Source organism: Triticum aestivum, chromosome 1B, assembly GCF_018294505.1.
Source record: "Triticum aestivum cultivar Chinese Spring chromosome 1B, IWGSC CS RefSeq v2.1, whole genome shotgun sequence".
In the NCBI taxonomy this organism is placed as follows: Eukaryota; Viridiplantae; Streptophyta; class Magnoliopsida; order Poales; family Poaceae; genus Triticum; species Triticum aestivum.
In genome coordinates this window covers 433,391,765-433,416,359 of record NC_057795.1, presented here as the reverse complement: position 1 = coordinate 433,416,359, position 24,595 = coordinate 433,391,765, and the positions used below count along the sequence as shown (strand labels likewise).

The 24,595-nt window shown below is 46.4% G+C and overlaps 2 protein-coding genes and 1 long non-coding RNA gene across 9 annotated transcripts; 1 reads left to right on the top strand and 2 right to left on the bottom strand.

Moving 5' to 3' along the window:
• The first annotated feature begins 8,869 nt into the window (after positions 1 to 8,869).
• Positions 8,870 to 13,514, top strand: LOC123129221 (uncharacterized). Of its 7 annotated transcripts, XR_006463661.1 has the most exons (12): positions 8,870 to 9,158; positions 9,247 to 9,368; positions 9,432 to 9,525; positions 9,742 to 9,826; positions 10,088 to 10,161; positions 10,441 to 10,525; positions 10,818 to 11,073; positions 11,328 to 11,381; positions 11,833 to 11,876; positions 11,983 to 12,183; positions 12,347 to 12,583; positions 13,185 to 13,514. It is a non-coding gene; the product is annotated as an uncharacterized lncRNA (long non-coding RNA). The 7 variants fall into 7 exon arrangements; XR_006463654.1 differs by having other exon boundaries at positions 8,871 to 9,158; positions 10,818 to 11,381; XR_006463660.1 differs by lacking the exon at positions 11,983 to 12,183 and having other exon boundaries at positions 8,873 to 9,158.
• Positions 13,515 to 15,589: 2,075 nt separating this feature from the next.
• LOC123092180 (metallothionein-like protein 1) lies at positions 15,590 to 15,900 on the bottom strand. Its single transcript, XM_044513880.1, has 2 exons — positions 15,848 to 15,900; positions 15,590 to 15,761 (listed from the first exon to the last, which is right to left on the bottom strand). The coding sequence occupies exons 1-2, from the start codon at positions 15,898 to 15,900 to the stop codon at positions 15,590 to 15,592; spliced, it is 225 nt and encodes a 74-aa protein (XP_044369815.1).
• A 2,219-nt stretch (positions 15,901 to 18,119) lies between these two features.
• On the bottom strand, positions 18,120 to 18,710 carry LOC123092176 (metallothionein-like protein 1). The gene is made up of 2 exons (XM_044513864.1): positions 18,603 to 18,710; positions 18,120 to 18,510 (listed from the first exon to the last, which is right to left on the bottom strand). Exons 1-2 carry the CDS (start codon positions 18,653 to 18,655, stop codon positions 18,339 to 18,341), a joined length of 225 nt encoding a protein of 74 aa, XP_044369799.1. The 5' UTR covers positions 18,656 to 18,710; the 3' UTR covers positions 18,120 to 18,338.
• Positions 18,711 to 24,595: the final 5,885 nt, after the last annotated feature.

The window sequence follows — 24,595 nt, the reverse complement described above, 5'->3', positions numbered from 1 at the left end:
ATTTGGCGAGTCAGGCCCAGGGGGGCACGGCTCGCTCGGGCTATATATGGATCCCACGCGGTTCGGCGTCCCCCCTGCTAGGGTTTCCTGCTTCCGCCTCTGATTTGCGCCGCTATCGCCTTCCCATCCGTCGCGTCTTTAGATCCCCTCCACCCCCATCCCTCCTTCTTTCTTTTGCTGCGGTGATCTCCATGGACAAATCTAGGGGCTCTTCCTGCGAGGCGCTTTCTGGTAGCAAGCGGCGCCGCGAGGACTCCCCCGCCTCCGCGGTGGAGCTAGAGGCCTCGCTCCGCTCCAAGCTGGAGTCGGAGTAGGCGGCGCACAAGCAGGCGGCTCGTGGCCGCGACGCCTGGGCTTCGGGTCCGGAGCGGGTGCAGCGCTCGGAGAGGGATGGGGTGACTGGATCTGGTCCGCAGGGCTCTGGATCTGGTGCTTCTCCCTCTCCGGTGCTGGATCCGTGGGAGGCGGCGGTGGCCTCCGGCGGTGGGGTATCTTTGTCCTCGGCTTCCCTTCCTACTCAGGGTGCGGGGCGGGGCTCGTTTGCCCCGTCTCGGCCCCTGCCTCCTCTGCCTCCTTGCGCGTTTGGGGCTGGATCTGGTTTTCGTCCGCCGCCTTGCTCCTTCGCGGGGCCGGCGCGTCGGCCACCTGGTCCGGCCTCGGGGGCGCCCCTCCCTCCGGGCATGGGGGATGGGATCCTTCCTCCTCCTCCGGCGCATCAGCAACCCCGCCCCTCCCCTTCCTCCCACAGCAACCCTTCGGCGCTCACCTGTTTTGCCTGCCACAGACCGGGGCACTTCCAGTCTCGCTGCACCAACCCCCCATTCTGCTTGATTTGCCGTTCTGATGGTCACCTCACGGTCAACTGCATGGATAGGCAGAAGCCTCCCGCGGTCTTCCAGTTTGGTATGGGCCTCCCTGGTTGCTCTTTCTTTGCCTTTGATGGTGACCTGCCTGTTCGGGAGGTGGCACCTGCGCTGTCCAATGCGGCGATTGTCTCTGTCAAGGACCAAAAGATCTCGCCCCAAACTCTTCTGGAAGGGCTCCGCATTTGGGATGTGGCTGGTTGGGACTGGCAAGTTGTGCAGCTATCGGACTTTGACTTCTCTGTGGTGTTCCCCTCCAAAGAATGCCTGCGTATGATCGCTTCCTGCACCAGTTTCACCTTGCCCCTTAACCAACTGGTGGTTTCTGTTAAAGCGGCTTCATACAATGGTACTGCGGTTGGCCCTCTCTCCCAAGTGTGGGTGTTGATCGATGATCTGCCGGCTGGCCTGCGCTCGTCTGCTTTTCTCATGTCCTTTGGGGTTCTGATTGGTAAACCCATTGAGGTGGATGAGGAGTCTCTGAACAAGGTTGGTCCTGCTAGGATGAAGGTTTGGTGCGTTGACCCTGAACGGGTGCATGGTTTCATTGATGTTTACCCATCTCCCAATGGCATCAGACTGCGGGTGCGGGTGGAGGGGGCGGCGGCGGCTTTCCAAGCTCCACCTCCCCCCCTCCCTCTGTTAATCCTTCGAATAAGCATGATAAGCATGACAAGGAAGGGGATGGTTCCTTTGGTGGCCCTAATCAGAGCTTTGGGTCTAGTTTCCGCTTCACTCAATCCGAATGGGATGGACTGGCAGACTCAGAACGGGAGTTGTTTCAATCTCAAGCGCCTGATGGTGATGCCCCTCGTGATGACTCGGTGATCCCCCCTGCTGCTCAGAATGCTCCTGCTACTGCCGCTGATCTGCCAAAGGCTCCGCCTTGCTCGGCCACTCCTATGTCTGGTGCTTGCTCCACTCTTCCTGCTCGCCCTCTCTCCCCCACCCGCTCGGGAATTGAAGGTCTTCCTGTCTCTCCTGCTCGTGATATGATGGAATCCCAGCCCCCCTCGAAGAAGAAATCCTCAGTGCGCAAGTACTCGGCTAAGAGCCGGAACTCGTCGGGCTCGAAGCAATCAATGACGGGGATTTGCCGGCGTCTTGATCAAGATCTGGGCTCCATGTCCCGCTCGGGCCCCCATGTTGGCTCTCCTGCTGTGCGGTCGCCTGCCATCCGTTCCCCGGTGTCCACGGCCCGTAAAGGTAGACAGGTGGCGCACTCTGGTGGTTCTATCCTGGAACGGGCGGAGAAGCGGGTTGCGGCGAAGGACCTCCCTCCCCCAGGTACCTCCCCATCCTCATTTGCCGCTGTTTCTCCGGTTCGGGTGGTTTTATCTTCGATGTCTGATGATCATCTTTTAAACATTATGTCGGATGTGGGTGTGGTGGTCGATTCTTCTGTTGGTTCTCCTAGTTCGCTTCTTGCCATTATTCGAGCTAATGAATTGGCTCAGGCAGCCATTGCGAAAGCCAAAGAGGTTGTTGCCTCGCGGGTCGCGGACGCTGGCTATGCTGCGGGGGAGGCTTCGGGTGCTGGTAGTGGCCAGCCCCCTTCCTGTCCTGCCAAGAGGGGCGCTAATAAACGTTCTAAATCCTGCATGGCCCCCTGCAGGTCGAGTCTCCGTATCAAGAACCTGTCATATAAATGAGGGCTTTATTCTGGAATATAAGGGGGTTCGGTACTAGGGGGCGCCGTGACCAACTTAAAGATTTGGTTCGTTCTAACTCTATTGATTTTGTGGGGCTGGTTGAAACTTTTAAGGATTCCTTCTCCCCTAGTGAGCTCTCTGCTATCGTGGGTATGGATAGATTTCATTGGCAATTCTTACCTGCTTCGGGTCACTCTGGCGGGATTTTGATTGGCTCTAATAAGGATATTTTTGATTTCGTTGCTTTTGATCATGGGTTTTTTGGGCTAGTGTTGTTCTGTCTCACAAATCTATGAATACCCTCTGTGAGTACATCGTTGTTTATGGGCCTACGGACCACTCTCTGTCGAACCTTTTCCTTAATGAACTCTCGACCAAGATTGAGTCTTGTACTTTACCGATGGTTATTGGGGGAGACTTTAACTTGCTGTGTTGCCCTCTTGACAAGAATAATAATAATTTCTCTTGGCCTTTAGCCAATGCTTTTAATGACTTCATTAGTGCTAACGCCATTCGTGAGCTTCCTCGGGGGGGAGCTCGCTTTACTTGGTCTAATCATCAGGCTAACCCTATTAGATCCGTGCTGGATCGTGTTTTCCTTGGTCCCAGGTGGGATGCCCTGTTCCCTAGGTCTTATCTTCTCGCTAAATGCATTGTCGGGTCTGATCATACCCCCTTGATTCTTGACGATGGTTCCATCTGCAATAGACCTCCGGCTAGATTTCAGTTTGATGCTTCTTGGCTGTCGGTTGACGGCTTTGTCGATATGGTCGCTGCGAAAATTTCCCACTCCCTTTCCTCCAACCTCCGCTCCTTTGGCCCTCTGGATGACTGGCATTCTTGCTCCTATTCCCTTCGCAAATTTCTTAGAGGGTGGTCGCGTAACCATGCGGCGGAGGATCGACGCTCCAAAGCCTCTCTTGAAAATCAGATCCTGGAGCTGGATCGTACTGCTGACTCTATTGGGCTCTCTGACAATGGATGGGCCGTTCGTTATAATCTGGAGGCTGCACTTTTGCAGCTGCACCATCAGGCTGAGATTTACTGGCGCCAGAGGGGCACTCTTAATTGGACACTCAAAGGGGACGCTCCTACTGCATATTTTTTTGCGATTGCGAACGGTAGGCATAGGTGCTGTGACATTAACAGTTTGATGATTAATGGTCTGCGCTCCTCTGACCAGTCGGTGATTCTAGCTCATGTAGTGGATTTCTTCTCATCTTTGTTAGGGGCTAAACCTCAATCGGGCTTGTCCATTTCCCCCCACCTTTGGAGTTCTGGTCTTAAAATTTCCCCCGAGGAGAATGCCTCCTTGATGATCCCGCTCTCTGATCAGGAAATCTGGGACGTGGTTAATTCTGCTAACCCCAATGCAGCATCTGGGCCAGATGGCTTTTCCATTCCTTTCTTTCGGAGATTTTGGCCCCAATTGAAACAGTTGGTGTGTAGCGTTATTCAGGGTTTCTGTCTTGGGACTGTCGATATCTCTCGTCTGAATTACGCTGTTATATCCCTGATTCCGAAGGTCAAGGGTGCTGATGTTATTTCCCATTTTCGGCCTATAGCGTTGATTAACAACTTTGCCAAATTCCCTTCCAAAGGCTTTGCGAATCGGCTGTCCCCGGTTGCGCATAGAGTTATTAGCCCCTTTCAATCTGCTTTTATCAAAGGGCGATTCATTCTAGATGGCATTCTCTCCCTTCATGAGATTGTTCATGACCTTCACGCGCGGAAAGCTAAAGCGGTTATTCTTAAGTTAGACTTTGAAAAAGCGTATGACTCGGTCAGTTGGCCTTTCCTCAAGCAGGTCCTTCTTGCCAAAGGGTTCGACGGTGCTTATGTCCATCGTATCATGCAGTTGGTCTCGGGTGGCCATACTGCTGTTGCTGTGAATGCTGTTATTAGTAACTTCTTTGCGAATGGCAGGGGCCTTCGCCAAGGGGATCCAGCCTCCCCGGTTCTCTTTAACTTTGTGGCCGACGCCTTCTCTTGCATGCTCTCCAAGGCGGCCCGTTGTGGGCACATTACCCCCGTGATCTCCCATCTTCTGCCGGAAGGTGTCTCCCATCTGCAATACGCTGATGATACAATCATATTGGTGGAATTGGATAATGCCTGTATTGCCAATCTTAAATTCATCTTGCTGTGTTTCGAAGCTGTTTCGGGTCTGAAGATCAATTTCGCCAAGAGTGAGGTTCTGGTGACGGGTGTGGACAGGGCGGAAGCCTTGCGGGTTGCCAGGCTCCTTAATTGCGCTTTAGGTTCTTTCCCTTTCAAGTATTTAGGACTTCCTATCTCTCCCGGTATCCTTCATGCGAAGGACTTCGCTCCGGTGGTTGCTAAAGTAGGAAACAGGGTGCTCCCGTGGAGGGGTAGATATAATAACAATGCAGGCAAAGTGGCTTTAATCAATTCTTGCCTGTCTTCTCTCCCTGTGTTTTTATGGGCTTCTATCTTCTCACGAATGGCGTGCATTCTGGCTTCGACGAACATAGGGGTGGCTTCTACTGGAATTCAGCTGATAACAAAAGAAAATATAGGCTGGTTAAGTGGCAACTGATGTGTAGGCCTAAAAACCTTGGGGGGTTAGGCATTATTAACACTCGGGTGATGAACATGTGTTTGCTCATCAAGTGGTGGTGGAAAATGATGACTGTGGGGGGCGGGTCGCTGTGGTTTTCGATTCTTAAGGCCAAATATTTCCCCCACTCCGATCCTATGTTTGCTCCCGCGCGGCGTGGTTCTCAGTTCTGGAAAGCTCTTGTTAAAGTTAAGCCGATTTTTTTGGAGCATGTCAAGTTTTCTGTGGGGAATGGGTCTGCTGTTCGTTTTTGGTTGGATTGGTGGTCTGGGGATGCCCCACTTGCCGTGAGCTTCCCGGTTTTGTTTTCTTATTGTCCCAATCCGCAGATCTCCATCGCGGAGCTGGCTGCTAATAATTGGGATCTGGCTTTCCGTCGGGCTCTGTCTCCTGAAGAGTTGGAAGATTGGCAAAGCCTCTCTGCCCTCTTCCCCGTGCTCTCGGAGTCGGCTGACTCGGTGTTTTGGCCACTTTCGGCCTCTGGTATTTTTTCTGTTAAGTCGTTGTATTCTAGACTCATTGGTGGTACCCCCTCGGCTAGATTCTCTTGTGTCTGGAAATCAAGGGTTCCTCCGAAAATTAAGATTTTTCTCTGGCAGGCCTTTCGTGGTCGCCTCCCTACTGCTGATCAGATCAAAAAACGCAATGGGTCGGGCTCTGAATTCTGTAACCTGTGTGGGGCCTTGGAAAATTCCGACCACATCTTTTTCAACTGTGTACTTGCCAAATTAGTTTGGTCTTGCGTCAGATCTTGGCTTCGGGTTTCTTGGAATCCCTCCTCTTTTTCTGATATTAGAACTCTAGCTAAAACTTTGGTCGGGGTCACCAAGAGGGTATTTTGGGTTGGCTTGGGAGCCTTACGCTGGGCCTTATGGAATATTAGAAACAAATTTACTATTGAGCTTACCTTCCCATCTAAACCTGCTGATGTCCTATTCAAATCATGTATATTCTTGCAGCAGTGGAGATCATTGACTAAGGAGCCTGATCGGGATGCCCTGGACCTGCTCATCAACAAAATTCGGGCTTCGGCTTCTCAGATATCCGTGACGAACCCTGTCGTATAATTTGGTGCTGTCATTTGCGGACATTTGGTCTTTCTCCTCCCCGGCCTGCGTGCTGTGTATGGCAGTTGCCTGTATCATGCTTGCTTAGGTTTCTCTTAAACTCCTCTGTGTGGTTTTGATTTCCTGTGAACCTGTGGTTTCCGTGACGCTGCCTGGTGGCTTTATCTATAAAGTCGGGCCTTGGCCTTTTCTCTAAAACAAGGACACATTGGCATGCAAACATCAAACCACACATGCACGCTCGAGCACCGGTTTTACCACAAGCGCACCGATCTCCTACTTCCTCCGTTCCTAAATATTTGTCCTTTTAAAGATTCAAATGGACTACCACATACGAATGTATATAGACATATTTTAGAGTGTATATTCACTCATTTTGCTCCGTATGTAGCCACTTGTTGAAAACTCTAGAAAGACAAATATTTAGGAATGGAGGGAGTACATCTTAGCAGTTGCAGGGGTTGCACTTGCGGCTGGCACCGCAGCTGTAGCCATGGTGGGCCTCACTGGACTTGGCGGACTCCTTGAATCACACCTTTCAGGCCCGACGACGGTGGCGCCCCTCTTCTCCGCCAAGTCAGTGTACATCTTGCTGCAACAACAAAATTCAGTATGAGAAACTCTTCTTCACTATAGGGCTGAAACAGCTACGACTCAAAACGGCTACAGAATCGAAGGTAATGACCAGTTAGCATTTTTGATACAGGGTTACTTTGAGGGTCGTCCCGACCCTCGGCTACTGGGGAAAGTAAACATGCGAGTAGCTGAAGAAATGAATGCAAGCTCTTGGCTCCGTTCACCGCAAATGAAGTAACAAGGCAAAACAAAGGTATCCACCCATATTTGCACCAGAAACTCCAATGTAAATTTCCGATGATTATATAAAGCTTTGCGATTTCAAAAGTTTATCCTTGCAAGTATTCAAGTTCCCAAATGAACTTCCATTTTCAAAGAACAAAATATGCTTAAATCGCCAATAATGGTGAGTGTTCTTGACGTGGGTCCTTACGATTTTTGTACGTTTAGGGCATTTACGGTGTCATCGGTGCTTTCTTCTAAAGCAGCGATGCGTGGTATGCATCATCTTAACGCTCCCCTTCTTTATAAGAAATAACGAGTAATTAGATGTGTGTTCAACTCGCAAAAGAAGACACTTGTCCAAAAAAACTAATGCAAGCAAGATCTAATAAGAAAACAACATTTAATTCATTTCATATCGGTTGACTTCAATAACAGCTAGCCTGCCGGCCAGAAATGTACCTTCTTTGTTTTTCTACCCTTACTATCGCTTTCTTTCCCTTAAGGCCTCGTTACATCATTGCTTATTCTTAGTGGAACTACCCTATGTTTCTAAATGTACTATGTTTTGGCAGTTCAATTTTGAACTTGCATTTAGAAACAAAGATACACTACTAGAAAATACCTTATAGATAGATGCTTAGTAGTAGTGAGGGGTATATGGGCCACGCTACTACTAATTAGAAGTAGCGAGGGGTATAAACCCCGCGCTAATACTAAGTTGATAGTAGTAGCGCGGGCTATAAACCCACGCTGCTACTAAGTGGTCTCCATCGTACCCCCGGGGCATTGCCATAGTAGTAGCGAAGGTTATAAACCCGTGCTACTACTAAGTTGATAGTAGTAGCGTGGGCTATAAACCTGCACTACTACTAAGTTGATAGTAGTAGCGTGGGCTATAAACCCACACTACTATGAAGTGGTCTCCACCGTGCGCCGGGACAAGTCGTACTAGCAGCGAGGGTTATAAACTCGCGCTACTACTAAGTTGATAGTAGTAGTGCGGGCTATAAACCCGTGCTACTACTAAGTACAAGGTTTTTTATTAGCCCTGAAATCCCTAGGTCCTCATCTGAATCCCTCCTCTCTCTCGTCCCTCTCCTCCTGCCTCTCCTTAGGCTCTTCCATGGCGCTCCTCCTCATGCGCGCCTTCTCCTCCATGGCGCCCAACGAGGCCGCCGCCTCGAGCCGCTGGAGTCCAGGAGCTTGCCGGTCTTCCCCCTCACCTCCATGCCACCACATTGGAGCACCTCACCACCGATAACTTGCCTCGGTGCTCCCTCCATCTCCTTCCTCTCTCCCTTGTTTCTCTTTTCCCTCTCCCCTCTGGTTTGACTCGCCCTCTCATGTCCATCCACATGCAAGTCTTCACCATGGATGACCAGGAGCTCTCTCCCTGGCCGTAAGAGGAGCCACACACCACCGCCTTGCTCTGCCTTGGATCCGGTCCCTCTCCAACAACCGCCGCCGGATCTGGTCTGCCGCTGCCTGTCCACCCCATTGGCGACCCTTGCCGTCACTTGACGAATCATTGCCGCCATTGACAGCGCCCATGGGATTGAGAATTTTGTTTTTGTTTTTGAAATTAATAGTAGTAGTGGGGGTGGCACCCACACTACTACTACAAGTTAGATGTAGTGAGCTAGTAGTAGCGCAGGCACCCGCACTACTACTAGCTATTTAACCCGCGCTACTAGTAGGCTTTTCCCTAGTAGTGATATATAGTAGTATCTACTACCCCTATAAAAGAAAGAGAGGGCGAAGAACCAAACAATCAGACCCATCCATCAACAAGATCTAACGGTCCTAAATCCTTCCATGTTTAACAAAAAAAAACCACGCAATAAGGCACATCGATCGCTAACTCTGTCTTGCCGTTCGAAAAAAAACGCACACCCGCACGAACTCTCGCCCACGTAGCCTCCCGCACACCCGCATCAATCGCTAATCCATCGATCCTCCACACGTGTCGTTCCTCCCGCAGCCTCCCGTCCCTCATCGCGCCCTTCGCTAGGGAGCTGCCGCCCGTCGGGCCGTTCCTCCCGCAGCCTCCCGTCCGTCGTCGCGCCCTTCACCGCGGGAGCTGCCGCCCGTCGCGCCTTCCGCCGCAGGTCACCGCGGGAGCCGCCGCGCCCTTCTCCGCGGGAGTCGTCCGAGCCGCTCAGCTTGGAGTCCTCAACTGCCGTCGCGCACACAGGTGAGAAGAGCGCAACCCTACAGTTTCCTATTGGGTTGGGTACCGTACTGATGGCTGATGCGTGTGGCGGGTTGGGATTGGGATGTAGGTGGCGCGACGGAGGGGGAGTACGATGAGGTTCTGGGGCAGCTCTCCTCTCTCACGCAAAACGTGCAAGCACACACCGGAAACCCGCGCAACCAGTGGGACCTCATGGACCGCTAACTCCAGGTTCGTCCCCTCCTCCTCATGCTCCGCCTGAATCGCGATGAGCGAATGTGTTGTCTGATGCAGGTGAATTTGGTTAGATTCTCGAGCTGGAGGAGCCCATCGCGTGGATGAAGGTCATCCATGTCACCGGGACCAAAGTTGAATCACGAGATAACATGTAATAACTCTCTCCAATTACAATACCAGATGTTGTGTTCTACTATACTGTTTGTCGGTAATGGGGCATTCTAATTTGGTTCTGACATCTAAGCAACTATTGTGCAACAATGAAGTTTTACCAAATCAATAGTTTAGTGCTATTTGGCACCGACATGCAGTGTAACCAGTTACAGAGTTCCCCAATCTCTGCTTTGACTGATTTGCCACTGTACAGTTGGTGCCAAGGATTCGAGAAGGTGAACTAATACCAAGAACCATGTCGTCGGATGATTCTGGAAGAGATGGTCCTGATAGTCGAGGTATTTGAGCCTTCCATGTTAACTTTCCTTGGTTATTACATAACCTGCATCATATGCAATTGATTATTACGTAATCATCACCATTTTGTTAACTATGCTTGGTTCAAACATTCAGATTTCAGTTAAGTATTTTCTCTCTGGAAAGCATGCAAAATAAATATATCAATTTTGTTATCTGGACCTTTAATGGCCTTCCTTTATATCCGTGCATTTTCTCTTTCGTTCAGTTGTAATTATTTTACCATTTTCTTCTTGAAACAGATAAACGGTGCATTGGGTGAACTTGGTACTACAGAGATTTCCACATTCATTCTATCACATTACTCATTTGCTTCGTAAGTTTCTACCATATGGTTTATGTTGATTTATTCTACTCATAATCATAATTCACGCGCCGCTGTCGCCGCCACTTTGAGGCCTTAGCCACCAAGCGGCATCCTTTCTCGTGAGGCTTAATTCAGTACATGTTTCTCTGAATTTCTATGAGATTAATTCAGTATATGTTTCTCTGAATGTTATCCTGCCATGTTGGAATGTATCATTGGAATGCAAGTTAGGATGCTCTCTCTCGTATGATATACTTTATGTTCTATGACAAATTTGATTTATTTTAGGTGATGTACATGAATGGCGGCAGATGGTTGAGGATTGAGGGAATGTAGATGCGACTAGCGAGCACTTACTCGGAGGTGCTTTCAGGTCACTTATTGCTTTCTACCCTATGCACACAACATGTCCCTCCCTTTATTTATGATTTAAACAGGGTATTACATGGTGTTCAAGTTCTATTATATTTTATTCCTCTGTAATTTGGTCCTAAAGATGACACCTTCCAGAATTTGGTTAGTTCTGTTCATGTCATGCTTGCTTCTCTTACACATGATTGTACTTTTGCCATCGATGTTTTGCTTTCTCAACTTCGTTAGAAGCATTATTGTTCTAAAAGTTTCAGTTGTACTGATCATGGCACTTCTTTTTCCTGTCTTTGTAGATGATGGATTAATAAGACTGAGGGCGGGAGAAGGGAGGCCGGGCGGCGCCGAAGGCGGAGCTCTGCTGCGAGCATGGCACGTAGAGGCTATTGCTGCTAGCCCCATGTTGGCAGCCCCGCGCGAGCGCCCTGCAGCCGCATCACCGAGCGACAACCCCGCCGCCACACGCCCGCACTAGCGCAACGCCACCGCAGTGCCAAGCCACGGCCCCGCTGTTCTTGACCGGAGGTCGCCGACGCCTTCCGCAACTTTTGGGTGCACCCAGATCGGACGCCTCCCTTTTATCTCCTTGTTGTGTTTGGTTAACATGTTTCTATGAAATTGTAGATTTCAGTAAGGTTCTGCTGTGTGTTCACATTAATTCAGAAATTGTATGTATCAATCGACTGCATCTGATGTTGTGCTTCTCATGTTCCCTTGAAAGGATTGCTGGATGGAAAGATGTTTTTGCTTTCAGGACTTCTGGTGTGTGTACGACCCTCTAAATAACTCTCTTTCATCTCATGCAGCAGCAAAGGCTTAGAGGAAGGCGCTGCAGCGTGGATGCACATGGGATGTTGCAGGTTAAAGTCCTTTTAGTTTGTTGATAATTTCTCTGACGTAGATTGTAAGTTATATATTAAGAAATAGATTTTGTTTGTGGTGTGGATTCCAAAACTAATCTGCCTGTACTGAAAAGTTTCCTTATACTAGAATTTTCCTAAAGCAAATGGAATTACCTTGTACATAAATTTGCATGATGACTATTTTTTCAAGATACATGTAACAAAGAGGAGGAGCTCAGGGAGCTGAGTGTGAAAGGATAAAGGAGTCAGAAAGGAGAAATCATATGTTGGCTTAATTAATGCTTCCTAATCAGTATGCTTTCCATATTGCCGTTTATTGAACTAATATAGTTTGCTTTTGATTAAGGATCTTGACATGGCACCTAGCCGTTTTTGATTTTCTGTAGCTTTTGTTGATCTTCTCCTTGTTCGGCTTAAATTTCTCATTGTTTTTCCTATTCCTTTGCAGGAACATGAACCTGATGATGACCCATAGTTGGATGTTTGTGAGAGGTACATGTGTTAGCTCATAAGCGTATGAGAATACAATCATGATGTGTATAATTATTCAGTTATACTTTTTATCCATGCCTCAACAATCGACCAAATTAAACGACAGGATGAACATTCAGACTTTATTGATGACTGGGATTCTAGGAAGACCATTACAAACTCGACCAGCCCACCTGTCATCGCAAGACAAGCTAAAAGTGAAGCAACATAAAAATTGTTAGCCTTCCCAAAGGCAAATTTCTGCACAACATTCTGGGAATTCACCTATTTGTATCCGTACATTTTCACCTTGACTATAAGTGGAAAGGTTTGCTATATTTATTTAACTACAATTCAGAACATTTAAGTACTGCACTATATGTTAATGCTACTCAAACTCCATTATTTATAAACAAAATACGTTTAGGTCTACTTTGTTGTCGGTCTGATGGCCTTTTTCTCAGAATTTTCTAATTTTCTCGGTGGTGCAGTGATACTTTTTTCTTCGGTCGTAATCCCGGCGTCCTCCTCGCATCATTCTGCCGTCGCTGACCATCATTATTCGGCCGTAATCCCAGCGTCCTCCTGGCATCACCCTGCTGCGCCCCTGGCCAATTGCCTGGAGATACCATCCAAGCGCGTGTGGCTGCAAAAGTGCTTCATATGATGAAGGATGGTATCATTGACCCAGTGAAAATGATCCAAACTGTACTTCAAGGTGCAACAAGGTACAACTTCAGTTCTCTAACCATATACTTTATGTATGACCATGACAGAAGTAATCAGAGTTGTTTGACTATTTGTGCTTCTGTAGTTCTGTACAATGTTTATCCGCTGATCACAACCATAGAGGTTGCAGATGAGCAAAATGGGTTTTGAGGACAGTGCGGCATTGTGTTTGCACTTTTTTTGATAGAATGGAATGCATGTCTCACATGACCAGTTCTAAGAAATACAAGCATAGTTTGAGGTAAACTGGTCAGAAAACTAAGGTTACTTTTAAGTAAGGATAGGGCCATGGATTACATGATTGCTTTTCAAAACACAACATCAGATGTAGTTGAGCACACCGTTTCGGTTGGAGGAAGTTTGAACTTCGTATTCATATTAATCCATGTATAAGTTTACTGACGATAACTGTTTCATCTGATGGTACTGCTATTTTGTCACAAAGAACAAGTACTATGATAATGCCTCATAAAGAAAAAGTTCTTGCGACAGTAAACTGATGTTGTCTATTGTTGGGGGAGGTGAGGATGTCGATGAAAAGAGAAGAGTTTGTCTTCTGTCCGACAGGATTTGGTTGTAAATCTTTGTTCATTACTCCAGGTGTGCATTGAGCGTACATGATCTGCACGAAAAAAACAAATTGATTGGCAAGTTTTGAAGGACATGGGCAATGCTCGATTGGCAAGTTTGGATTATATCTAAAGATCGACATGGACAATGCTCGATTGACAAATTTTGATTTTTTTTTTCTTGCTAGAAATGATACCAGCACAAGTGCTTAGCATGATAAATATGTTCGCCTATATTCTGAGTGGAAGTTACATGGATTTTTTGGGTACATTAGTCGACCTCTCAGTTGATATTTTATATTACTAGATAATTGTCCGTAACGGGCCCATAAATATGTGTACACGCACAATTTTTATTTGAGAGCCGCACATGTTATTTTGTTGATTCTGTTTAAATATAAATATTTCTTTAGAGCGGTCGTTCCCCTACTCCATGGATCTGTGGCACTCAACAGAGTTGATTGAAACGATGGCGTCGAAACATAAAAAAGATTATGGAAAGTAGGGCTTGTGAGAAAATAATCAGATTACAAGGACCCGGATAAATGTTGAACGTTTAGATTTTAAGCATGTCATCCCGAAATGTTTTTATGGCAACTTTAGTTGACGCGAGGTGGCAACTTTAATTGCTAAAAAATAGCAAATTTATCTTCATTTAGTTTTTTTGTCAGAAAATTGTCATGTTTGCCAATCTCGCTTGAACTAAAATTGTCATGAAAACATTCAGGTTGCCATGCGCAAAAATTCAAGCGTTCTGGATTTATCATTTTCGTACAAGAATGGATGAATAGTGCTTGTGCCTAAGTACTTGAATCTGTTCTTTAAGATTCCTATAAATAAGAAGGCTATGGTTTCAAATAAGAACGCAATAACTTTTTAGGTGAAAAATGGATCTTACCAGCACAACAATTCATTTGAAATAGTTATTTACTACTACTATAAGATTACCCATTTACATACACATATAAATTTCCACATAATGATCGTAAGTCGAGACGTGCGTTGCACGTGCATGCTTACTAGTTTAGAAAAGGAAGCATTTTATTGTGTACCCCGTTACACAAATGGGGAAATAATAACCGGGCTCAAAGTAGCTTTTAGATGAAGAGGCATTTTATGCAGTATCCCGCCTTACTCTTGCTTCTTGTCATTATTTCAGTAACCCTCTCAGTTGAACAGACCGAACTGCATGTGTCTATCCTATCTATAATTCCTACCTCTCTACATATTTCCTTCTTAACTAACAATTGTTTTCCCATCTATTAGTGTTAAGAAATTGTATTGACCAGGACCATGCATTGGAGATACCGACAGCTCCATGTTTAATCATATGTTTGTTTTCCTGCAGAACCATCTATGAGAAACACACCGCTCCATGTTTAGAAATTGCATTGACCAGTACTTGTCTACTTGGTATTTGATTATGTCCTTGGATCGTTGGCGTGTTAGGACTTGACTATGTGTTGCGAGAGTCTTAATGATTCAAAGATTTTTTATAGAAATTTTAGAGGATTGGAATTCTTAGTAACATTTCCAAGTATGTTATTTGGTTTGTAGAAATATGTTCCTTTGCACTGTATTTCAAAGTTGTAACCCCTCCTCTACTCCCATTGTATGTGATGAACTGATGATATATCATATTTAGAAATAAAGTACGATAATAATTAGTTCAAATTGCGTGGTAATAACATAATCCTTAAGCCTACTTGTTACACAAATTTTTGTATCTTTCTCCCTCCCATGATCAGACTTCTCACTACTTTCAAACCCTTCGTAGTAACTTATTTTTAAATAAGTGACTTTTTCATGGCACAATTGCCATGAATCACATACTAGGTCATTTAAATACATATTGCGATACAGAAGGGTAGCACCAGATATTTGAAAATGGCATTAACCAACAAACATAGCATAGGCATTGCATTAACTGAAATGGTCATAAGCGCCATCAAAATTCAAGTTTGAGGAAACATAAAATCATCGCAAATATCATTGGCATATCAAACGAACCACTAAAGCAAGCACACAAGCATCAAAACATCATCGGCATACACATCCCTCACCTAAGCATGCATACAAACTAGACGTTCCTAGCGGGTTTGACCGAGGGATGCTTTAAGCACCGTGCAGCCGTGGCCCGAGCGATGAATGCTATAGACAAATGGAATACGAGAGTTACTATAGCCTAGCTAACAATTCAAACTTTGTTCTGTATATTCGCTTCAGTTCAGATGGATCGTTACGAAGACATACGCATATAGGCTCGCGCACACAAACACAAAGCAGTAGCAATAGTTTCACAAGTTACATGATCACAGGGACACAAAGAGCAAACCACACCACAACACTAACCAGACGGCCTGCGCCAGTTTCATTATTCACACACACCCGATGACACACGGCACAATCACCAGAGACACATCGACCGCTTGCATCTTAGCAGTTGCAAGGGTTGCACTTGCAGCTAGCACCGCAGCTGCATCCGTGGCCGGCCTCACCAAACTCGGCGGTCTCCTCGAACTGCACCTTAGCGGGCCCGAAGCCGAGGACGACGGCGGTGGCCTGCACGGTGGCGCCGCTCTTCTCCTCCAAGTCAGGGTACATCTTGCTGCAACCGGCGAATCAAAATAATCAGCGCAAGAAATTACTCACTAGCAACTCACTCTAGTTTGCAAGAGGGAGAAGTATGCATACCCGCAGTTGCAGTTTGAGCCGCAGCCGCAACTTGATCCACAGCTGCAAGACATCCTTAGTTTTGTTGAAGATGGATGAGGAATAAGTGATTTGAGGTGAGCAATGAGCAATGGATAGGCTCTCCCTGTGCAAAAATATTTATATGCGAGTTAGTGTGATTGAAAGGATGTTTGTTCCGGTGCTATACAAAGGCTTCCTAGAATCAGTCTTTAGGAGATGTGGTCCATCTAATATAAATTTCTACGACTGAATAAAACTTTGCAATTTTATAATTTTATCCTTGCAAGTATTCAGTTTGCCGAATGAACTTCTATTTTCAAAGAACAAAACATGTTGAATAAATCGCCAATAATTGTGACTGTTCCTGACATGAGCCCTGACGAATTCTGAATAATTTTCTGTAAGTTTGGGGACGTTTATGGTGTTACTGTTGCTTTCTTCTAAAGCAACGACGCGTGGTATGCGTAATCCTAGCGCTCTCCATGTTTATATGAAATAACAAGCATTTAGATGCGTGTTCAAAGAAGCTATGTGGTTAACTGCTAAATTAATGCAAGCAAGACCTAATAAGAAAATACTAACATTTTAATTCATTTTGTATCGATTGACTTCAACAACAGCTACGCTGCTGGCCAGAAATGTGCCTTCTTTGTTTTTCACCCATTACTTTTTCATATAACCCTTACAACCTTATTACCATCATTATTTATTCTCAGTGGAACAGGTTTTTAGGAAATAAAGTATTTTATTATCTCAAGGCAGCCTTCTGATAAGAAGCATTTTGCTGGCTCACTCTTGCTTCTTGTCATCATTTCAGTAACTCTTTTTCTTAACACAGTACAAACGCATACGCTCATACTACGCACATACACTCATCTTTATATATGAACACACACGCATACCCTACCCTAATGAGCACGTCTAAGAGACTGAGCCGACACATCATCTTGGGATTGACGAAGTCACCACAGACACTTTCATAGTTGGCGGGAACGTCTCCTCCCACTGAATGCACGTCGTAGAAAGGCATGAAATAAATCTAGAAAAATGCGAGCACGGGTGTCAAGTCTAGGACTTGAACCTAGTGGGCTGGTGATACCACTGTCCTTGGTTCGCGTTTCAGTAACTCTTGGTTGAACAGACACAAGTGCATGTGTCCCTATTTACAATTCCTACCTCCCTACATGTTTCCTTCTTAAGAAGTTTTTTTCCATCTATTAGTGTTAAGAAATTGTATTGACCAAGACCATGCGTTAAAGATACCTAGATCTATGTTTACTCATATGTTCGTTTTCTCGGAGAACCATTCATGTATGAGAAATACATCATTTGATGTTTAGAAATTGTATGACCAACACTCGTCTACTTGGTATCTGATTATGTCCTTGGATCATTGGTTTGTTAGGACTTGACTATGTGCCTCGAGAGAGTCTTATAATGGCTCAAATGATTTTTAGAAATTTTAGAGGGTTGGAATTCTTAGTAACATTTTCAAGTACGTTGTTTGGTTTGTAGAACTATACTCCTTGTTCCTTTGCACTGCATTTCAAAGCAAAATTCCATTTACTTAAACTATTGGAATAATGTTCTTTCCACGACGAAATCTTTGTGGGAATTTAGTATCACGGGATTCAAGTGGACATGACAATGGAGCACTACATTTATCTTATTGATTTGTCTTTGGGATCATGCAAATCAAATATATCCTTATCTAATGTCTCCCAACCACTGAATTCTGATAGTAAGTATTTCAACGAATGATACAACCAACATACATGCTTAGGGGTACATTTGGTTGCACGGAGTTCCCACATAAACCATTGGTGACAAGCCCAAACGAGTCAAACCCTTGTTGTTTGGTAGCATGCATAAGGCCTGGCGTGCTCACCTTGCAACACAAGTGGTGAAGTTACCCACTCAACAATCATTCAAACATGGTACCCCCTCCTCTACTCTCATTGCATGTGATGAACCGATGATATATCATACGAAATAAAGTACTATGACAATTATTTCAAATTGCATGGTAATAACACAGTCCTTAAGCCTACTCAATACATAACTTGTTTTATCTTTCTCTCTCCCATGACCAGACCTCAACCCTTTGTAGTAATTTATTTTTTAAGAAATATGTTCATGTAGAGAAATATATTGGCACCCGTGTGTGAAAGAATTATGTTTATCTTTTTTTGGGGGGTGGGGGGTGGGGGGGTTATCCTTCTATGTTACGAAATAAGATAGAAATATGTAACACACGGCTAATAATTCACACTTTGAGTGAACCTGTTCTGTATATTCACTTCAGTTCGGATGAACCATTTCAAAGACACGCACACATAGGCTCTCGCACACAAACACCAAGTTTCACAAGTCACAAGGACACCAAGAGCAAACCACACCACAACACCAACCAGACGGCCAGGGCCGGTTTCATTATTCGCACTCGATCACACACGGCACAATCACCACAAGCGCATCGACCGCTTGCACCTTAGCAGTTGCAAGGGTCGCACTTGCAGCTGGCGCCGCAGCTGCAGCCATGGGCGGCCTCACCGGACTCGGCGGCCTCCTCGAACTGCACCGTCGCAGGCCCGACGCCAAGAACGACGGCGGTGGCCTGCACGGTGGCGCCGCTCTTCTCCTCCAAGTCAGGGTACATCTTGCTGCAACAGGCGAATCAAAATAATTAGCTCAATAACTTACTACTCAGTGGCAACTCACCCTAGTTTGCAAGAGAGAGAAAGCATATGCATACCCGCAGTTGCAGTTTGAGCCGCAGCCGCAGCTTGATCCACAGCTGCAAGACATCCTTCGTAATGCTGTAAGCTCGACTGTCGAAGATGAAAGACTTGATTGGGATGGTGAGCAGTGGGCGATGCATATGCTCGGCTTGTGCACCTCTATTTATAGGCGTGCTAGTGTGTTGGAAAGGGCGTTGTTGCGTGTATGTGCACGATGCATATGCCTAGAATAGGTCGTCACAAGTTAGTTTTTTCATCCAATGGCGCTTTCTAAATTCAGTGTGTTAATTTCAAAATATATTGCGCTGGGATATGGTTGCTTTCTGCTAAAGCAACAATGCGTAGTTGACTTTCCTTCCCTTTTGAATATATAGCACCAACACTAACGTTAGTTGATTAATTAGTGAACGTACGATATCAAGACCTAATAAGATTGTGACACTATTTTAAGTCATTTTGCAATTACTAACATCGGTCAATGTACGCCTGCAAGAAATGAGCCTTCTTTATGTTGCGATCTCTTATGCTTACCATCATCTATTTTGATGATTTTTTGCCTCAAAAGGAACCATTTTTCTTCTTCAAAAAGGGAGAATATCCCTCTGCCTGTGCATCGAGTCATGCACATTGCACACAGCCTTTCTCAAAAGGAACCAATAATTTTCAGATGAAGAAATATTTATTTGGACGCATCATTCTTTTTTTGTGAAAAGTTCTTCCGTCTACTAATAATATACTCCCTCCGTCCAAAAATACTTGTCGGAGAAATTGATAAAAATGGATGTATCTAGAACTAAAATACGTCTAGCTACATCCATTTCTCCAACTGAGTATTTCCGGACGGAGGGAGTATAACAATAGTACAAAGATTTTTAGGAGTAAGTAAAATCACAACCAAGCTCCACGGACCACCCGGCGAAGACTATAAACACTGGAACAAGCCGAAGGTATGCCACCGTCATCGCCCCTTCCCCACCAAAGACGGGAAAACCTTGTCGTAATTGACAACTAGGAGTCATCGTGCTAAGGCCCAACCTGCCAATACATCAGTGCAACAATCATCGGCGAAGAGAAAAAAACGCATAGCGGAAGGACTGTACCTACAAATACACCAACGACCACGAGCGCCGGCCAAATCGAAACTAACCTGCCATAGACAAAGCCCACCAGATCCAAGCAGATCCGCTAGAGGCCAACGCTGAGCAGACCCAATCATATCAGCCGGAAACACACATCCACGCGTCCCTCGCCGGAGCTAGGCACACAAGGACTAATGATTTCAATGAGTTTATTTGAGGACCTTAGATCAGTTTTCATATTCTTTATGGCTAAATGAGAAATGATTTGTGACCCCACAAACAACTTTTCTAGTTGGTGTCCCCATCAAGCTCATAGTTTTTACTTTCTACGTATTTTGGTGCATCCAAGAATCACATTTAGTACAACACAATCATACTATGAATAGGGGCGCAAGAAAAATACTTTGGTTTGAATTCCAATAACAGATCCTAATACAAAGTTATCCAAAATCCACTTCCAAGCCAGGATTTCTCTAAGCCTCGCACCTGCGAAGATTTTCTTCTGGTACTAGCGAGCCACTTAGGTTTATTCATGCTAAGAGATAACCCAGACTCAACTGTTCAGAACCATCGTTCTTTTTGTTTCGGAGCCGTCGATCCCTATATTCCACTTTGACAAAACGTCTTGTTTAGTTCGACATTCCAAGCACCACATTTCATCGACACTTCTGAATCATCCCAGTTTGCTTTTCTCCAGTCATAGTATAGGTTTGATAAATACACTTACTCGTCTAGAACTTTCGGGTAGTGACTTTGCTCTTCTCTGCAAATTTCTAAGTCTTGTGATGACTCTTTTTTGCAGGACACTGCTTCTCTCTGCTGGTATCCTTACTCTTATGGACGTAGATGGTTGGGCCATGAGGGGTTTGCAGTAAGTGGCAAATTTTCCCTTAGTTGAAAACCAGTGTATCAATTCGTGGAGTCCTGGTTGTAGCCAATGATCAGTACCTGCACACTAAGACATTTCGCTTGGTCCCCAACACTCCTAGTAAGGGTGTCAACCTTACTAGTCTTGCTAGTTACAAATACTATTGTATTTTGTGGTTGGAAGTGATGATTACAAGTAAGTAGTAAAACAATTTAGGTTGTAAAAAAATAAGAAAACAGTTGATCAAGGTTGAATTTATGAGGAATAATGGACCGAGTTTGATCATTTCACTAGCGACATCTCATAAATCATAACATAGATGTGGTGAATAATTACTGTTGCTTGATTAAATTGAAGTTTTTATGATTGATCATATCAGTCATGATTTCACATAGACATTACGACGTTATATCCACATACCATTATCCGTATGAATCTATGGCTAATACTTGATACATCTCCAACGTATCTATATTTTTTTATTATTCTATATTATTATATTATCTGTTTTGGATGTTTTATATGTTTCATGTGCATTAATATGCTATTTTATATTGTTTTTGGGACTAACCTATTAACCCAGAGCCCAGTGTCAGTTTCTGTTTTTCCTTATTTTTGAGTTCTACAGAAAAGGAATATCAAATGGAGTCCAAACAGAATAAAACTTTATAATGATTTTTCTTGCACCAGAAGACATCCACGGAGCTTGGAGAGGGTGCCAAAAGGTTTGCGAGGCGACCACAAGCCTTCCAGGCGCGCCCTAGGGGGTGCCCTGGGGGCTTGTGGGTCCCTCGGGGGTCCTCCAAGCCTAATTCTTGCACTATAAATTCCCAAATATTCTCAAACCAACAGAAGCGTCCACCAAAATACTTTTCCGCTGCCGCAAGTGTGACACCCTCGATTCAATCGTACACTAATCATGCACACAAACGTGTACGATCAAGATCAGGGACTCACGGGAAGATATCACAACACAACTCTAAAACATAAATAAGTCATACAAGCATCATAATACAAGCCATGGGCCTCGAGGGCTCGAATACAAGTGCTCGATCATAGACGAGTCAGCGGAAGCAACAATATCTGAATACAGACATAAGTAAACAAGTTGCCATAAGATGGCTAGCACAAACTGGGATACAGATCGAAAGAGGCGCAGGCCTCCTGCCTGGGATCCTCCTAAACTACTCCTGGTCGTCGTCAACGGCCTGCACGTAGTAGTAGGCACCTCCAGAGTAGTAGTCGTCGTCGACGGCGGCTTCTGGATCCTGGGCTCCAACGTCTGGTTGCGGCATCCGAGAAGAAGAGGAAAACAGGAGAAAAGAGGGAGCAAAGCAACCGTGAGTACTCATCCAAAGTACTCGCAAGCAAGGAGCTACACTACATATGCATGGGTATATGTGTAAGGAGGCAATATGAATGGACTGAGCTGCAGAATGCCAGAATATGAGGGGGATAGCTAGTCCTATCGAAGACTACGCTTCTGGCAGCCTCCGTCTTGCATCATGTAGAAGAGAGTAGAGTGAAGTCCTCCAAGTAGCAACGCATATCATAATCCTACCCGGCGATCCTCCCCTTGTCGCCCTGTGGAAAAGCGATCACCGGGTTGTCTGTGGAACTTGTCTGGGTGTGTTTTATTTAAGTATCCGGTTCTAGTTGTCATAAGGTCAAGGTACAACTCCGGGTCGTCCTTTTACCGAGGGACACGGCTATTCGAATAGATTAACTTCCCTGCAGGGGTGCACCACATAACCCAACATGCTCGGTCCCATTTGGCCCGACACAATTTCCTGGGTCATGCCCGGCCTCGGAAGATCAACACGTCGCAGCCCCACCTAGGCATAATAGAGAGGTCAGCACGCCGGTCTAAATCCTATGCGTGCAGGGGTCTGGGCCCATCGCCCATTGCACACCTGCACGTTGCGTGGGCGGCTGGAAGCAGACCTAGCCCCCTTAATACAAGAGCAGGCTTACGGTCCAATCCGTCACGCGTCGCTCAGTCGCTGACGTCAAGAAGGCTTCGGCTGATACCACGACGTCGAGTGCCCATATCTTTCTCGCGTAGTTGGTTAGTGCGTATAGGCCAGTGGCCAGACTCAGATCAAATACCAAGATATCGTTAAGCGTGTTATTATGAAGCAACCGCGAACGCCAACCAGGGCCAGGCCCACCTCTCTCCTAGGTGGCCAACCTGCCATGTCGCTCTGCCACAAAGATCCACACAGAGGGCCGTCGGGAAAGTATGTCCTTTCAGCCCCCAATTCGTGAATCAACCGCGGGTCCTCAACGAGCCGACCCGACTTTAGTCACCATCTGTATAATATGTATGTATAGTATATACCCGTGATCACCTCCCGAGTGATCACGGCCCGATAGTATAGCAAAGCAGACTGACAAGAATGTAGGGCCACCGATGATAAACTAGCATCCTATACTAAGTATTTAGGATTGCGGGTAAGGTATCAATGATTGTAGCAACAATGACAGGCTATGCAACAGAATAGGTGTAACCGAACAGTTACATGCTACACTACTCTAATGCAAGTAGTATAGAGAAGAATAGGCGATATCTGGTGATCAGGGGGGGCTTGCCTGGTTGCTCTGGCAAGAAGGAGGGGTCATCAACTCCGTAGTCGAACTGGGCAGCAGCAGCGTCGGTCTCGTAGTCTATCAGAGAGAAGAGAGGGAAGAAACAATGAATACAATGCAAACATAAGCATGATGATGCATGACGTGACAAGTAACGGTGCAAGGCGTGCCCTAACGCGGTAGTAGGTGATACCGGCAAAGGGGGGAAACATCCGGGAAAGTATCCCCGGTGTTTCGCGTTTTCGGACAGATGATCCGGAGGGTAAAAGTTGTGTGTTCTCTATGCTAGGGATGTGTGGCGGACGAACAGGCTGCGTATCCGGATTCATCTCGTCGTTCTGAGCAACTTTCATGTACAAAGTTTTTCCATCCGAGCTACCGTTTATTTTATATTAATTTTAGAAGTTTTAAATCATTTTTAGAATTTATTTAATTAATTTAGTTCAACATTATCCAGAACAGTGCATGCTAACGTCATCATGACGTCAGCAGTCAACAGAGGTGTTGACTAGGTCGCTCACGTGTGCGACCCAACTTACATACTCTGTTTAGGTTAACTAGGTTCTAGCTAATCTAATTACTATTTAATTAAACTGACTAGTTACTTAGATTAATTAAACCTGATTAATTAACTTAATAAATTAATTAATTAATAATTTTATTAATTATTTTTTTTTGTTTTTATATATTTATTTTTTTAAACGTTCTTAGGGGCATGGCCCCCGGCTGTCATAGGCCTAGGGGCGTTAGCGGGCGCGCGGGGATACGGGCGCGGATGCCAGCCCGTCTGGGCGCATGCCCAGGGGCGCCGTGGCGGACAAGGCCAGCGAGGCCGGGCGGTCACCGAAGGGGACGCCGGTGGGAGAGCAGCCGGACGGCGCCGAAGTGGGGCCGCGCGGACGAGGCCGGAGCTCGACCGGAGCGAGCTCATGGCGGCGGGAGTGAGCAGGGCAGTGGCAGTGCAGCGCGGGGTTGGCGGTGGCCGAACGCGGCCACGGCAGGCGTGCACGCAGATGAGGCAGGGTGAGGCCAGCACAGGGAGGAGGCCGCTGCCCCGGGGCGGTAGCGGGCGCGGGACGACGGGCACGGCCGGTCGGTGCAGCGCGTGGCCAGGGCGCGGCCCACCCGCGGTGTTCGAATGGCCAGGGGAAGTGCGAGGAGAGGGGGCGGCCAGGGTCAGGCACGGGCACGGCCTGGGGCGAGCCCGGGCGCGGCCGCCGGCGCTAGCAGCGAGGAAGGAGAATCCGGGGGAGGCCAAGAGGGGCGCGAGGCGCGGCCAGCGTGAGCGCGCGCGTCGCGCGGGACACGGCCGGCGCGTAGGTGGAGTGCGTGGCGGGGCTTTGTCGACGTGGGCACGTCTGGCCGAACGCAGCACGGGCAAGGCGAACTTCGGCGAGAGGGGACAGGGAGGAGGACCGGGTTCCTCACCGAGGGAGCATAGGGCACAGGGCAGCGGTGCGTGAGGAGGGGG